This window comes from Candoia aspera, chromosome 1 (assembly GCF_035149785.1).
Source record: "Candoia aspera isolate rCanAsp1 chromosome 1, rCanAsp1.hap2, whole genome shotgun sequence".
In the NCBI taxonomy this organism is placed as follows: Eukaryota; Metazoa; Chordata; class Lepidosauria; order Squamata; family Boidae; genus Candoia; species Candoia aspera.
The window spans coordinates 81014340-81029775 of NC_086153.1; the positions used below are offsets into that span (position 1 = coordinate 81014340).

A 15436-nucleotide genomic window follows, 5' to 3' on the forward strand; every position below is an offset into this window, starting at 1 on the left:
CTTATCAAGTATTTACATGCAGTATTATGCAAGATTACATTTGTTTTTAGTGCCTCAAAGTGGTATTCACAAAGAATCAGCTTTAAGAATAACAACTTCATGTACTAAAGTCATATCTTACAGTCACAGAAATGGTATTTTCAAAGCAAGCTATAAACTAATATTATACCTATTAATGTCTGTTCTGAAATATTTTATATAACTGAAATTTTGATTTTTTTTCCTCCCAAAACTTGTATTTTTTATTAAGCTACTGGCTGAGAACTGATTTCTATAAGGCAGTCTAATAATCCTTTAAATAACAGTTTGAGGAAATCTTGAATTCAGGTATAGCTCTTCCATATATTTATGACTATTATTGGCAACCAAAATGGATCAAGGTAGCACCAATAAGTTATACGGAACTATGGATTAATCAACAATCAAAATATCCAAGATAAACAGGCATAACCATTATCTAATATTTAGACATATTGTTATGGGGAAAAACTCAGACTTATAAAAGTGGGAAATAGTTGATCAGCAGATTTTGTGAAGACATAGGTGCAAGAGGAAATTTAGACTATATTAAAAAAAATTGAGAAGTCTCATAAATATTAATGGTAAATAAATATATGCTGTTGAATGAAATGCAGAACTGGGAAACACTGAGGAATCTGGCAATGTAGTTTGAACACAAAGCATTAATATTTTATGTGTCTCATCCTAAAGGGAAGCATGGGTCCCATGTGGGAGAGATGGGCGGTGATGAAAATATGATTGATAAATAATAAATAAGCATGGTAAAATTTTAGATGTAGAAACTGTCTTGCCCTCTTGAGATTAGAGAAAATAACCAATTATTTAGTTGGATTTCATACCTATGTTTCTACAGATGTTGATATATAACTCTGAATCATCATCTGAGTCTTCTATCAAGTATCCACCAGAAATCTTAATCAATGGATTTAAATCATGTTTCTTCAAGTTTTCATCAAATATGTAGCAAGGCACCTAGAAATTTAAAACACAGAAGTGTCTTATAAGTAAGATCATATACAATATAGGGTCATTGTTAGCATTCCATCTGTCATTCTGTGTTTCAAACAGATAGAAGCACTTTAACCTGGTCCTATTTTTCAACATGCAGAACTAATGAAGATCATATTATGCTTCCATCTTGTGGTACTGATGAGAATGTGCACTCATTCAAAGCTACTATTTATTATTCACAGCTTGAGCAGTTCAAAACCAGTGTTTAGGAAGAGTATACAGAAATCAATCAAACCTCTAGTGTTCTGGAAGGGCCATCAGAATCTAGAACTTCCTGTGACTGCTACTTGATACATGCATGGCCATTTGTTAAAAAGTGGCTGCTACATTTATATCTGGGTTGTTGTTGTTACAGTTTTACTGCTATCATCTGCTTAATTATCTGCCTGCCCACCAGCTTTCTAGGAGACTAAGCAAGCAGCAGCAAGGACAGAATGGGGACATCACTGTATGAGAAAAAGAATGTACACAATACAATACACAATCTGCTGAGACAAAACCATATTCAAGATATAAAACTGGGTTTTCAGAATTCTTTCACATACTGGAAAATATTTAATGTACAGTGGGAGTTGTATAGGCAACATGAGAAGGAGAAAGAGAGTAATAGATTACCTTCACCTCGCTTGTGTCTTAATTTGGACTCAGTGAAAATGAAGGCTAAATTAGCTTACTTGAATTTAGCTCCATTCAATCATACACCTAATTCATATCTATTCATACCTATGTTTCTACAGATGTTGATGTATGAATCATCATTCTGGTCCCATTTTTCAACACGCAGAACCAATGAAGATCATATTATGCTTCCAGAAGCAAAACTGGGCCTAGAGGAACTAACCAGCACCTCAGCGCTGCCAGATTCCAAGATTTATTTAATCTCTATTCCAGATGGGCAGGAAGGCCTTAAGCTTAATGCCTGGTGTTGGAATACAGCATCTTTATAGCTAAAAACATTATATCCATAACCTGGCAGATTCCTCAAACTAGAAACGGGTAATTTTTTTACTACTGTTTAAAAGTTCCCATGACATCACTAGAAACCTAACAATAAATGGCATTTAATAGCATTCATCGTAAACCACCCACAGTCTCTCTTTTGGGGGAGATGGGCGGTGATTAAATTTAATAAATAAATAAATACGTGAATACGTAAATAAATAAATGAGATTATCATTTTTGGAGCCCTGAATAGATAAGAGAATAACAAACTGAGGGTACATTCCTTAATTAACCCAGTTAACCTTAGTTAACCTATTAAGCCCAATGAACTTAGTGGACAGACTTCTCAATAAACATGAATATGATAATCTTTTTGTTTATGTTCAAATAGAACATGTGTTACCTCTTCAGTTGATGTAAATAAGTCCTTTTTGCATGCAAGGAATGTTCTCCATTCAAAGTAATGAACACACTCAAATGAAGTCACAAATTCTGGAGAACCCTGATTAAGAAAACAGTGATGCACAACATTGATCAATTTATATTTGTAATCGCAATTAAAACTTAAAATAGCTAACAGTTTAAAGGAAATTCTACCAGTTAGTACACTGTTTACATTTCCAAGCAAGAACCTACTTTTACCCAGATGTATATCAAGTCTGGGATGTGGAAATTCATACAGCATGAATTAGAATAACTGGGAGAATAAAACAAAATTAACATTTCAGAACCTAGACACCACAAAAATTAAATACCAAGAGTTAACATCAATTTATCTTTATTAGCACTGTACTGATTTAAAGCTGTTCTGGTAATGAAACTTGGCTGAAAAGAGATATATAATGAAATAACTAAAATAAAGTATGATTATTTTACCTGATATGCAAGTACATAAGTTCAGGGGCACTCTATCCATCCATCCATCTATCTATCCCTTTATTATTTTTATAAATACCTCGAGGCAGTGAACATACCTAATACTCCTTCCTCCTATTTTCCCCACAACAACAACCCTGTGAGGTGAGTTGGGCTGAGTGTGTGTGACTGGCCCAAGGTCACCCAGCCGGTTTTCATGCCCAAGGCGGGACTAGAACTCATAGTCTCCTGGTTTCTAGCCCACTGCCTTAACCACTAGACCAAACTGGCTCAGGCTCACTATATTTTCTATTAATTTTGAAGAAGTGCTACTCTTTTGTAATCTAACCTGTTAGTATTTCTCTTTCATGTTGATACTGATTAGATACTTTAATTAAGTACCTTTTTAAAATGGGACCATTTGGGAAAACAGGATAAATAATTTGTAAAGGAATAGCTGGAAAATACAGATACATTCTAGGACAAATGCCAATTCTTCTGTCAGGACTGAGGCAGCTTACAAATACTGTTAATAATTTAAAAAAAGTCTTGCATATTTAGAAATAAAATTTGCAGCAGTAACATACTAACCAGAGTCTTCCCACAATAGAAATTGATGTTACTTTGCCATGTGTGTTGACCTCCTTCGGAACAAATTTGTGTAGTGTTGAATTCCAAGAGTAATTTAGAACTTCTTATCTGTGAGGAGTCCCCTAAAACAGAAAGAACGTTTAATATATATCAGTCTTTTAGTACAGTATAATGATCTCAAAAGGTGATTTCCAACAATATAATATGAAATGCAGATTAAAACACACAAAAATCTAACACAAAGACAGCACAGGAGAGAAATCTGTGGAAAACTAAGCCTATTATGGTTAAACTAACCATATATCAAGCAACAATAAAACTAGGCCAGATAAACTGTCCAGTATAAGTGCAGAGTTATCAAAATAGAGAAGTACCAACCAGAGCAACAAGCTCAATAGAATTTCGAAACTGTCCCTTGAGCCTATAACATATCCTTATAAATTTTACATATGCCTTGATTAAGCCACAATAGATATTGTCAATTCAGATAGTTGCAGCGAAGATGTACAATTGTAACAGAGATGCAACATTTGCCATGGACCAGGGTGGGGGACATTTTTTTTTAGCTCCAGGTGTCACACAGCAATCAAACAAATGACATGGTGTCCAAAACCTTACGCAGACAGATGCTCAGAGTGCTCTAAGCAGTTAGACAAAGAGGCATGATTGTCAGCTATTTTATCACAGCTCAAAGCCACATGTGAAACATGCATAAACACATGACAAGGACACTTGCCACATAGGAAAGTGGTCCTCAGAGAACTACAGCACAGTCCTATGCAGGTCCTCTTTAAGTCACGATGATTGAGTTTCAATTCCGTGTGTCCTCAGGTTAAATTCACCTAAGAACAGCCCCCCCCCCAACATTCAAATTCAAAAATAAAGAAGTGTAATATTACTAACCAACATTGAAGTAACTATTTAGAAATGGACTTTGAAGAAGCAGGATAGAAAAAGTATTGATACTTTTGAACTCTGGTGTTGGAAAAGACTCCTGAGAATACCATGGGTAGCCAAGAAAACAAACAAATCAATCATCAAACAAATCAACCCACTCAAGGCACAAATGGCCAGGCTCAAATTATCCTACTTTGGACACATTATAAAAAGACCTAGTTCTCTGGAAAAGGCTCTAATGCTGGGAAAGGTGGAAGGAAAGAGAAGAAGAGAACAGGAGCAAGGTGAATGGACTCAGTTATGATGGGTGCACCGTTGGAAGACCTAAGGACCAGGTTAGGGACAGATTGTCACAGATGGCACATAATCAATCTATTTAGGAAAATAATCAGAGTACTCAAGAACCGAAATTTTAAATCCCATCCCACCCACCTGTTAGATTTTCCCATAAATCTGCTTATGTACACTATCCCAAAAGGATACTAAATGATCACATGATCATATCATATAAGTAAGTGAACCCTCAAATGTTTTACATCTCCAGAATAAAAAATCCACCATCCAACCTTTCAAATACATTCTCTGGGGAGTCCAGTATTCCCTAAACACAGATTTTTGATGAATCAACTTTAATCTCAGAACTGCTGATACCATTTAAATATTTGTAAGGACATGAATCCACTGATGGGGCTTTATCAGAGATTCCAATTCTTTAGTCCATATTTGAAATATCCCAGAAATATCCGCTTTAAAAATAAGTGTTGAGCTTTTGATAGGTACACATTATGGGTTTTAATTCTGTCATGGATTCCTTCAAGCAAGAAACTCATGTGCCTTTGAGGTGGCCAAAGCATCTCACTCATATTGATCTGTCAGAATGTGCCTAAGTTGAAGATACCTCCCCTGCTGCAAATTGGGAAGACCAAATTCAATTTGAAGTCAGGAAAAATCCCTTTGACAGTCATTACATAACAGTTGGTTAAAGTCATAATACCACCTTCCACCCAAACTTTCCAATAGAATGATTTACCACCAATTTTCAAAGTAGAATTTTTTCAGAGAAAGTTACAATGTGGGACATCTGCTGAAGCAAAACAATTCTGATTTGTGCATGGATGCAAATATATGCTATTCTTAGTTCTGGCATAAAATGAGACCATGATACAAACTGCAGTTATTATGTTTTAAGCAAGGGTAATATATTTATTACAAATTCTTTTAGACTCATAAAGAGTAACGTACTGATTGCATAAAGAACATAACTTATTTTAATTTCCCAGTTACCTACATTTAATTCCTTAGATTAAGACATTTAGGGACTCAATTCTTACAGTAAGTACAAGTTGATCAAGGCTAAGGGCACTCCTAGCCTTGAGCAGCATCTTTGCATGTGAATGATAGACTTTGACCTCTTATAGCTTGCCTTCTCCTTAGAGTAAATAGTTCAATGCAACACACACACACATATATATTTATATTTCAACCATCCATCTTTATCATCTCAGTGAAAAGCAAAACCTGAAAGACTGAAGTTCAGGTCTTTACTGTTTCAACAAGGATAGAAGGATAGAAATTATTCCTCAAGTTCCCCTGGACAGAAGCAGTGGAAGAGTCACAAATCCTTCAATACTATAGTTGTACATCCAAGGAAAAGGGAGAGGAAAAGCATCAAGTTCTTCCTTGAATGAGGGAGGAAAGGAAGAAATAGGGTTGGTGTAAGGCCTTGTTCTGGCAAGGTCAGAAGCAAACAGCCTTAGACCAGTCTAGTCTGTTACAATGAAAGACATCTGGCAACCATTCCTCCTGTCTAAAACTATGAGACCTCCAGCCCATTGCACCTGCACAGGTGGGAAAAAGAGGCACAAGAACCTGATCTTGCCTGTACTATAAATAGGAATGGTATTTTATATTTAGCAGTTGCTGGAATAATTCTTAGTTGCTTTCTTTTTCTTAAAGTAAACTTACTTATCAACAAGTTGTCTATAAGGGTTCTACTTCTAGTTTCAGCTGAGAAAAGCCTAACACTAGTATTTTATATATCTCAGCATAGAGGCTTTTATCCCACAGCTTCAAGATTTCTAATATTCAAGATGTTCTGCATCTTTATCTACATATACCTGCAGCTGATGTGAGATTATAACAACATCCAGTATCATTTGCCTGAAAAGATCCTGAAAAGCTTTACAAAATATAAAATCATGAAGAAATGGTTTCCTGAAGTCAGTGGTTTTAAAGTCATTGAAAGAGACAAGCAATATTACTCTTTCCGGAGCAGTAACTAACAAAAATACAAATTTCCCTAATAATACGGTTTCAACAGCTGTCTCTCTGATAGACAAGCACCAACATTGAGACAACATCCCTTTGGCATACTTAGAGAACAAGCCAGACGTATATACAGAACTCTTTGCCAATTTAGGAATGAATGCCAAATCTCAGAATGGAGTAAGAGTGCACAATTACTATAACTGCAGCCTAGACAATTCTTTGTGGTTACCAGTTACACTTTTGGAATGTTTTGGAATAAATTCCATCCAGCATTTTCTAAAGCACTGACGGGGCTGGGTGGGCAGGGGGCTTGTGCTAAGTCTTAGCAGTGAGGCAACTCATTCCTCTGCTTAGAAGTCTATCGTCTATCAATTATGCAGACTGGGCTGAAAGGGTGAACCCTGCAAGGTCAGGCTTCCATACTTATGACGCTGCTCACTATGCCTTTGCCACAGGCAACTCACAGATATCATCACACGAATTACTGCTGGCTTTCCCCTTGCTAGTCTCAGCAGCTACTTCAGGATCAAGGATGTGCCTGCAGTGCTGATGGTGGCATGGCCCCAGGTTCTTATCAGGGTTTTTCTTCTGGACTTAAATACAAGGGTTTCAAACAAGAAGAAACCGCCACTCAGCAGCTGCAGCACAGCTTCTCTGGCACTCCCAGAATGCAGATAAAGGAACTGAAATCTTTGGAGACCAGCCACCCATCTCACAAACATGACTCTGGGCAGATAACAAAATTTAAAACCATACCACTAGTAAAATAAAAACAAAAGACAAGGACAAACAACATACTGCAGCAACCAAGCAAACCAGCCTACCTGGGCTCAGCTAACTTCCCAACCACATGCCTGGAAAAACAGCCAGGTCTTAACAGTTTTTTGAAAAGCCAACACAGTTGGGGCCAATCTAATTTCAGGTGGTATGGTGTTCCAGAAGGCAGGTGCTGCAAGGTAAAGGCACACTTCCTGGGTCCCATAAGATAGCAATCTCTCATATAAATGGGACCCAGAGCATGCCACTCCTGCCACATCTGACAGGACACCTAGAGACAATTTAGGGTGGTCTAGGTATGGTATTAATCTCAAGAAAATAAATACAATTCATTTGAAAATAACATTTCAATTTGCGTATGTAAAACTTAGCAAGAGTGTATCTCATAGGCCTGGGCCTTTTCAGTACATAGCAATACCCCTGTTAATAACTTAATTAATAATTTAAACACCAAGAGGAAAGATTGTCAAATTCATGAATATTAGACTTATGTTTAAGAAGGGAAACATTAAAAAGTCAGTCTTTTCACTCTGGTTACTGGAAATCCCATTGAGTTTTATTTTAGAATCTGTAAAATTAGCAGAGTTGAAGCCTCAAACATCTGAGCACCAGATAGGGAGAGCTGTTAGCTTTTCCTTTGTTAAGCTTCACATACATCCATAACAGTTGTTGGAACAATTAAGAAAAGCACAAGAGACAATATAATGGTACACACCCATTTTACAATCAAAACCCTTCACTGCGAGAGAAATACTCCCAAACAGAATGCCAATCATGTAACGTGGAATGGAAACACTGTGGGCAGTTAGGGCAGATCTGTCTTTAATTAGTTTGTCACACCTCATTGTACCAATATAGGGAGAGGTTCAGACTACCACAGCTAGAGCAGCATTCCCTGCAAACCAAGAGTATCAAAGCTCTACCCATGCTTCTTCTTAAAAGCCCAATTCATTTGATATACTGTTAATCTAGTTTTTAGGAATAGCTTCTCCATTTAGTAGGCTCATCCTGGTATATCTTCATGCAGGATTATACTCCATAACCTGAGTAAGGAAATGTCCTATTCTCTCCTACAGAGATCCAGCTCTAAATTCCAAGCCCTTTTCAGAAAGTTATCCAGCTCATCCGAAAAGACTATGGGATTCAGATGCAAAGTCACCTGTTGTGCAATACTTTTACTTGGCTGAATTAAGGAGAAATGTGATTTTGAGTTTGTCTCTCATTCAAGTGGTTTTCTTTAATAATAATTTTTATTAGAGTTTAAAAATACAAAGATAAAAAACTAATACAAACTAAAACAGGTATAGAAAACAAAGAGAGGAAAAAAAACTCTCTCAGCCCTAGGAAGGAGGCAATGGCAAATCACTTCAGAAAAACCTTGCCAAGAAAACTGCAGGGTAGTTCAGGTAGTTGCCAGGAGTCAACACTGACTCGAAGGCACAAAAATAATCATCATAATCATAACTTTACTTGGCATTTATATAGTCATTTTAAAGAATGGACGGCATAAATCCACCTAATGAGATTATGGTGGAGATTAGGTTTTATTAAGCTATTAAACTGTCTAGGTCATACATCACTTTCTCCTGCTGATTCTGAGGAGGAATGGGGAATAACCTACCCAAATCCCCAGGAAAACCAGATCATGGGGATTGAGATATTAGCAAAAAATCTTGCTAATTCAGATAATGTGCTCTAATAGAATAAGTGACCAAGAGCACAGCACTACTGTACAAAACCTTGAACAGACTACAGTACTTACATACCCGGCCTGCTCTTGTTTGAATCCAATTAAATATACTGTAAAGAAATTGTTTCCTCCTGGCAAACAAGGAAACTGACCTCTTAGATGTATTACATTGTATACAAGGAAACCATATAAACAAGTATAAATGAGATAAACATTTAGTTTTAAGGCAGCTTTTCCTATCCTGGAACTCTACAGATACATTTGGCATGACTGGCAGTCATGGAGATGTAGCCTAACATTTTTAGAGACTACCAAGATGGCTCAGGTTGCATCGTGATCATCTGTTGGTACACTACATGTACTTCCAGGTTTATGGGATACAAGCCACAGGATGCTAGCTTGCAAGGTAGTTTCTAAACTATAGATCCTAGCTTGCACAGAACAAAGCACACATGCTTAGAATAAAATTGGGCTTTGATTCCACTTGTGATCTAATGGGCCAAAATGTGCCCAAACCAATCAGTGCTGTTCTTACCATTCAGAGATAATGCTGTATACGGCACAAGTACTACTAAGACTGGTAACATACTGTAGGTTATTCTTTCCCTATCTTACTAAAAAGATATTATTTGAAAGTCTCAATTTACCTAAGCCATAATGGGCAGCAACCATCAATTATTTATGGTCCATCAGGTGATGATCATCACACATAAAAATTGTAATTTGAAATGTAAGAGGAGTCACTGGCAAAGAGCATGAATTCATACATGAAATGAAAGAAAACAAAAAGGATTGTATTGTGTGTCTATAAAACTAAGAAAAAGGGAAAGGATATAATAGGTTTGAATGAAAAGGGCTCGATCTTGTGAATTAGAGTTAATGAATACATTAATATCTGCAATAAAATTAAAATGGAAGGACCAAATATGAGTTCTGAGAAAGAATGTGCAAATTCTGAATGTATGAGATTCCAGGGGGAAAAATTATTCCATTAGGTGACATGAATGGATGAGTGACAATGAGACAAGAGAGTTCATAAAAAGTGAATGGGTGGAAGACTCAATGGATGAAAATGGTGACAGTTGAGTATTTGGATGGAAAAAGTTATTTTGTTTGGGACACATTATTTAAGCACCAGTCTATTCATACATACACATGACAAAGGAATGAATTCAAATCTAGAGACATACTAATAAGAAAAGCTGAAAAAAAGTAAAGACCCTAATAGTTCTGAATGTGAAAGAGGCCATTATTTGGCTATATCAAGAGTGGATCTTGGGCAAGAATGGATATCAGAGAAATGAAACAAACTAGAAAGTAAAAAGATTATAGGAAGGGAAAATACAAGTCTAGTATGAAAGTTAAATTAATCTCCCAACAGAATATATGAAGATTGATTATAAAGAAAGTGAAGATGGTAGGTGCATAGAACAGAATGAAACAAATTACATTACTGACTGCTTTAGAAATGTGGAACAATAATGAGTAGAATAGAAAAGGATGCTTGCTGGAATAATATGTATATGAGAGTTGCTGTTGCAAAAAAATGAGGATGTGTATAGACAGAAAGAATAGATGCAAAGGAAGTAATCAAACAAAACAAGGAATTGTAAAGATTAAAAGAGGCAGAGAGAATGCAAAATGGTTTTGACTGAAGTAACACATTATTCTGAAAGCGAGTGAAGAACATGAAGTCTCCAGCAGAGTGAAACTTAACTGAAATAAATGTGATGAAATGAATTGTGATGAAATTCAAGTGAGGGAATCCTAGAAGAATTTTAGAAATTTGTATGGAAATAATAGCAATACGTCAAAGATTACATTTGTAACAAATGCAAATCCAAGAAGAAATAGATGCAAAAGCAGTCATAAATGCCTTGAAAATGTTGACAAATGTTCAGGCTGCAGGTATGACAGTGTAACAAGCAGGACCAAACTTTTGCTCTTCATCAGGTCACTGGGAAATGCATGAATGGGAGAAAGCAAGTATATTGTATGTTTGTTGATTTAAAGAGAAAGTGCACAATAAAGTGAATAGACTTGAATTACAGAATATTTTGTGGAAGTCTGAAGTGGTAGGTTGCTGAATGCAGCAGGAGCAGTATATGACAGAAGTACAGCATGTATGTGAATAAATAAGAGTATTTCATGAAGTATTCAGCACTGGGTAGGAAATAAAACGAAGGTGTATGATGGCTTTGTGGCTGTTTAATGCATTTATCAATAAAGCAAGGACAGCTGGCAAGGACAAAATGGAACAAGTATCATTAATGATGCTGGTATAAACTAAATGTAGTGGTATTTCCTTTCCTTTCCTTGTATCATGCCTTTAATTTCTTTGCTTACTATTCCTTACTCCTTCGGGGCACTTCATGTCATTGCACTTACCCGAAAAGAAAATAATGTGAAGGATAAGGATGTGGATACCTTCTTAGTTAGGAAACCTGCTTTCTTTAATTCTTATCACCTTTGGAGCCATCATACCCTTTTGTAGTATGATCTCTGCATATTACACAAATATGACACAAATTGCTCAACATTAATTTTTCAACAGAGTGCTTTGGCATAATTAATTTTTAAAAAACAAGAAGCCTTCAGCACTAATATCTATAAAAAAACAAAGAAACTGAACAGATGGCATTTGGCATTTTTAATCCAGGTAGCAAACAAACCTTTAGACTTACCTACTGAGAAAGACAATCCTTTTTTTAGGTCATGGGCACAAATGGCACTGGATCCCCCACAATCTCCTGCACCGCCACAGGGATTTATTTTATAATGCACTTTGTCTGGATCAACAGCTTCCCACATATAACTGAAAAAAAGGGGAAAGTATCATTGCTATGTGCTAGCAAACTCCAGAAATAACTACTTCAACCCAAACTACTCAAACTTATCTTCCAGCAGTTTTTTCAGCTACAATGACTTGTTCATTGTTAATACTTTTATTATGCACATATAATTAACATAAGGTATATGTACATAAAAGAGCATTAATGAAATAATATTTTAAAATTCATAATCATCCTAATAATAAATAAAAACAAAAAACAGGGAAGAGCCTGGAAAATTATGTTAGGAACAGAACTCCTCCAAAAACTTGGATTGTTTTGCTCAAAAATCTTCGTTCTTGTCTCTTGCTGGGGAAAAAAAACTAATTAAAATGCTGACAGTAATGTATCAGTAATTTACTGCTGCAAACCAACAGTAGATTTCTCCTTCATACTGTATGTTGGACAATAATTCCTTTAGATAACACCCAGGTCCGAAAAGCCATTGCACTTGATAGCTTGAAGATTCCAAATACTGGGAAGATAGTTAAGAAGAACATAAACATTTCACACAGCAATTGATCAGGAGTCATATTACTAATCCTCTTGATATCAACCCCAAATGTGACACTAATAGGACAAAACCAAACCAAATTCCAACTCCTAAGCAGCAACTGTAACAGCAGGTGACTATAACCAACTCCATTAAACATTCTGAGGTGTCTCATATATACAAAGCAAAATATTTTATTATTTTGATTTTATAATCATACAAAACTAACTTCATATAGTTTACAGCAATTTTCCATTGCTTTACCAGCAGAAGATATTCAAGTTCATTATTCCTGAATCTGCATAAATAGTACTGTATCTTCACTTCTTATAAAAAATGTTAATGACTTAGGAGTCACAGTTAATTCCTCCAAGTCTCTCACCACCGTGAATGATAGGATCGGAAGCAGTTATAACATTTGGACCAGATAACCTACATAACAAATACTTCAGTTTTATAAATTGCCAAGGTAAATAAAACTTTTTAGTTCTGCAAAGTTTTAAAATGTAAACAATTTTTAAAGAACGTACCAGTTAACTGCCTTCAAGAGCATTATTGGCACTAAAGACTTAGACAAGCGGCTAAAAGTAGGTATCACTCTGGATAAAAGTGATCACTTTTTAAAAACACACATTTCAGGTTTGAGTCAATGAAACAAAGGAAAGAATTCATTTTCACTTATCATTGGTTAGTTACCTATTACTGAAAAATGCACCACAATTATGAAGTGCAAATCAGACAATGATTGTTTTTACATGTCAAAATTAGAATTTAAAGTTAAGGAACATAGTAAAGTGATTTTAACTGGCTAAATTTGCACATGTATTAATATGATTGTTTAATAATGGCTTACAGAACTGGGTTCACACACTGCACTAAGCCATACACAAAGTGCGTACTGATTTGGCATTGAGTGCTAGCCCCATGCCACTGTAGCAGATCATTCTCCATCTACCCCAAAGGTAGGATCAGGAAAGGAGATATAAATCTCCAAATGATTTCTAGTAAATCAACAAAGATTTTTATCATCCAAGTGCTTAACAATGACAAAAAACAGATATCCCCTCACCACCTCCATAAAAACAGGTACTAAACTCAAGAAAAATAAATAGAAGCAAATTATTTGTGTGAAAGGATCTGTGAAAACAAATTTTAGAGCTGGCCACGTGCTCTAAAATTTCTTCAATCCTTTGTCTTCTTTTCAGAGCACAAATTTTATCCTTGGTGAATCTTAGTAATTCTAATACAAAAGCTAAACAGATCCTGTAGGCCTAAAAGTTGAACATCCTAGCTTAGCATTTTAGAGAAATATCCCTCCATCTGAAGATACTAGATATTAAACAAACAAGCTTATGCAAAGAACATCACAAAACACTACAATTCCATTTTTAAAGACATTTGCCCATGATTACTTGAATAAACTTTTCACTAATTCTTATATTTTTAAAAACATACTTTTATTACCATAAGTTACAACTATGTCTGACCCCTAAGTATATATAGAAATATCAGATGCTAGTGAACTGGAAAAAAGGGTCAACAAAACTTAGCAGTAATCATTAACTACAGTAAGAACCAAAACTGCATTACCTGCTTTTATTTTAAAATGCTAGTTATGATATGGTACATCTAAACATGTATTTTCAACAATGTTTTTTCATACATACATTTTTGGAAATGCATGCATTCTTCTCAAAAAAAAATGTTTCCCTAATATTATTCGTTTTAATCTGTCACATTATTGCTGTTAGGCATAAACTTGCCACAGTATGTGTAAATGAATCCCTTGGTCCCCTAATAATATGGGAGGTATTTTTCCATTAAGAAGCCCCTGCAAGCAGAAGAATATTTAAAATGACTCAGCTATAGACCTAGACAGCTAACTGGATGAATCACAACCACAAAAAATGATTCAAACATTGGAGCCAAATACTGTATACTGTACTTAAAGCTTTCCTGAGTTTTCTGTTCCCAGTCATGTGACTGTCAGTCAACCAGAATGTCTTAGATAAAGTACACAAAGCCAGGCAGAAATTGTTTTAATATCACAAAATATGGTCCTTCTGGCTTCACTGAGATCACCCTGTAACTCAACTGCTCTACTTTTATGGTGTGATCAAATCAACCAATCCATAAAAGTTCTGAACTTGGTCAGACAAATGGGCTTTAAATTAAATTAATATTTGCTTATTTATTTGCAGGGCTTATATAGCACTCTAACCAAAAAAGAATATTTAAACGCATTTAACTGTATTAGAACAAAGATACTTTAATTATCAACAGTTCTGATAATTGTGTTACTTACAAAAACAAATTACTGTAGTTAATTATTATTGTCAAGTTGCTATAAATTCAATCAGTCTTTGGATGAGAACTGATGATGGAACACTCTCGTATCTTCCAAAGGTAGGTTTTTACCCCTGATCTCATATTGCTTGTCTGTAACTCCTCTCCCGAGCTTGAAGTCAGGTTAGGCAATTAATGGGGTGTGAGAAGTGCCTTTTCAGTAAATGCACAACCCCCTGATCTCCTATGTAATTCTAATCTCAGGAGAAGACCTTCCTTGGGCTTGTCATGCAGCATTTACAAGGTATTAAGAGCACCTTAAAAATTTCTCAAAACTATAAAGATATTTTACTTCCCTTCCAGCTCAGAACGAAGACAGGTTTGTCAAGTTTGTGAGAGAAACAGAGTATTCTTCTTGGTAAATGAATCTTGATGATTATGAAACAATGACCAAATTCATATAAGGTGCTAAGCCATTACGTAGATGGTCTGGTTCAGGCTTAGCATACTGCTTGAAACCAGCATCTGTTGTTTTCAAATCATGCTTCAATAGCATGTTTTCACAAAACCCAGACAACTATATCTTAGTCAAAACATGGTTTACTGCAGTCTGTCTCAAAATGTGGGTCACAAGTTAGATCACTGTTTTACTTAAACAGATGAAATCTTAATTTTTAAAAGTGGTATATATATTTATTTTTGCCCAAACCAAAAATAATTAGTTGTATTAATGTTGGCAGGTTGCACACATACATACAGGATGTGGAACATTTA

General features: G+C 35.5%; 1 protein-coding gene across 1 annotated transcript in view; it reads right to left on the reverse strand.

The window, feature by feature from the left end:
- Nucleotides 1-15436, reverse strand: part of IGF2R (insulin like growth factor 2 receptor) — a 97524-nt gene that overhangs the window by 74607 nt on the left and 7481 nt on the right. The window contains exons 2-5 of the mRNA XM_063307857.1: nucleotides 11737-11867; nucleotides 3421-3542; nucleotides 2378-2476; nucleotides 861-993 (exon numbers count right to left, since the gene is read on the reverse strand). Of these exons, the coding sequence (XP_063163927.1) occupies nucleotides 861-993; nucleotides 2378-2476; nucleotides 3421-3542; nucleotides 11737-11867 (485 nt within the window). The remainder of the gene's footprint in view (nucleotides 1-860; nucleotides 994-2377; nucleotides 2477-3420; nucleotides 3543-11736; nucleotides 11868-15436) is intronic.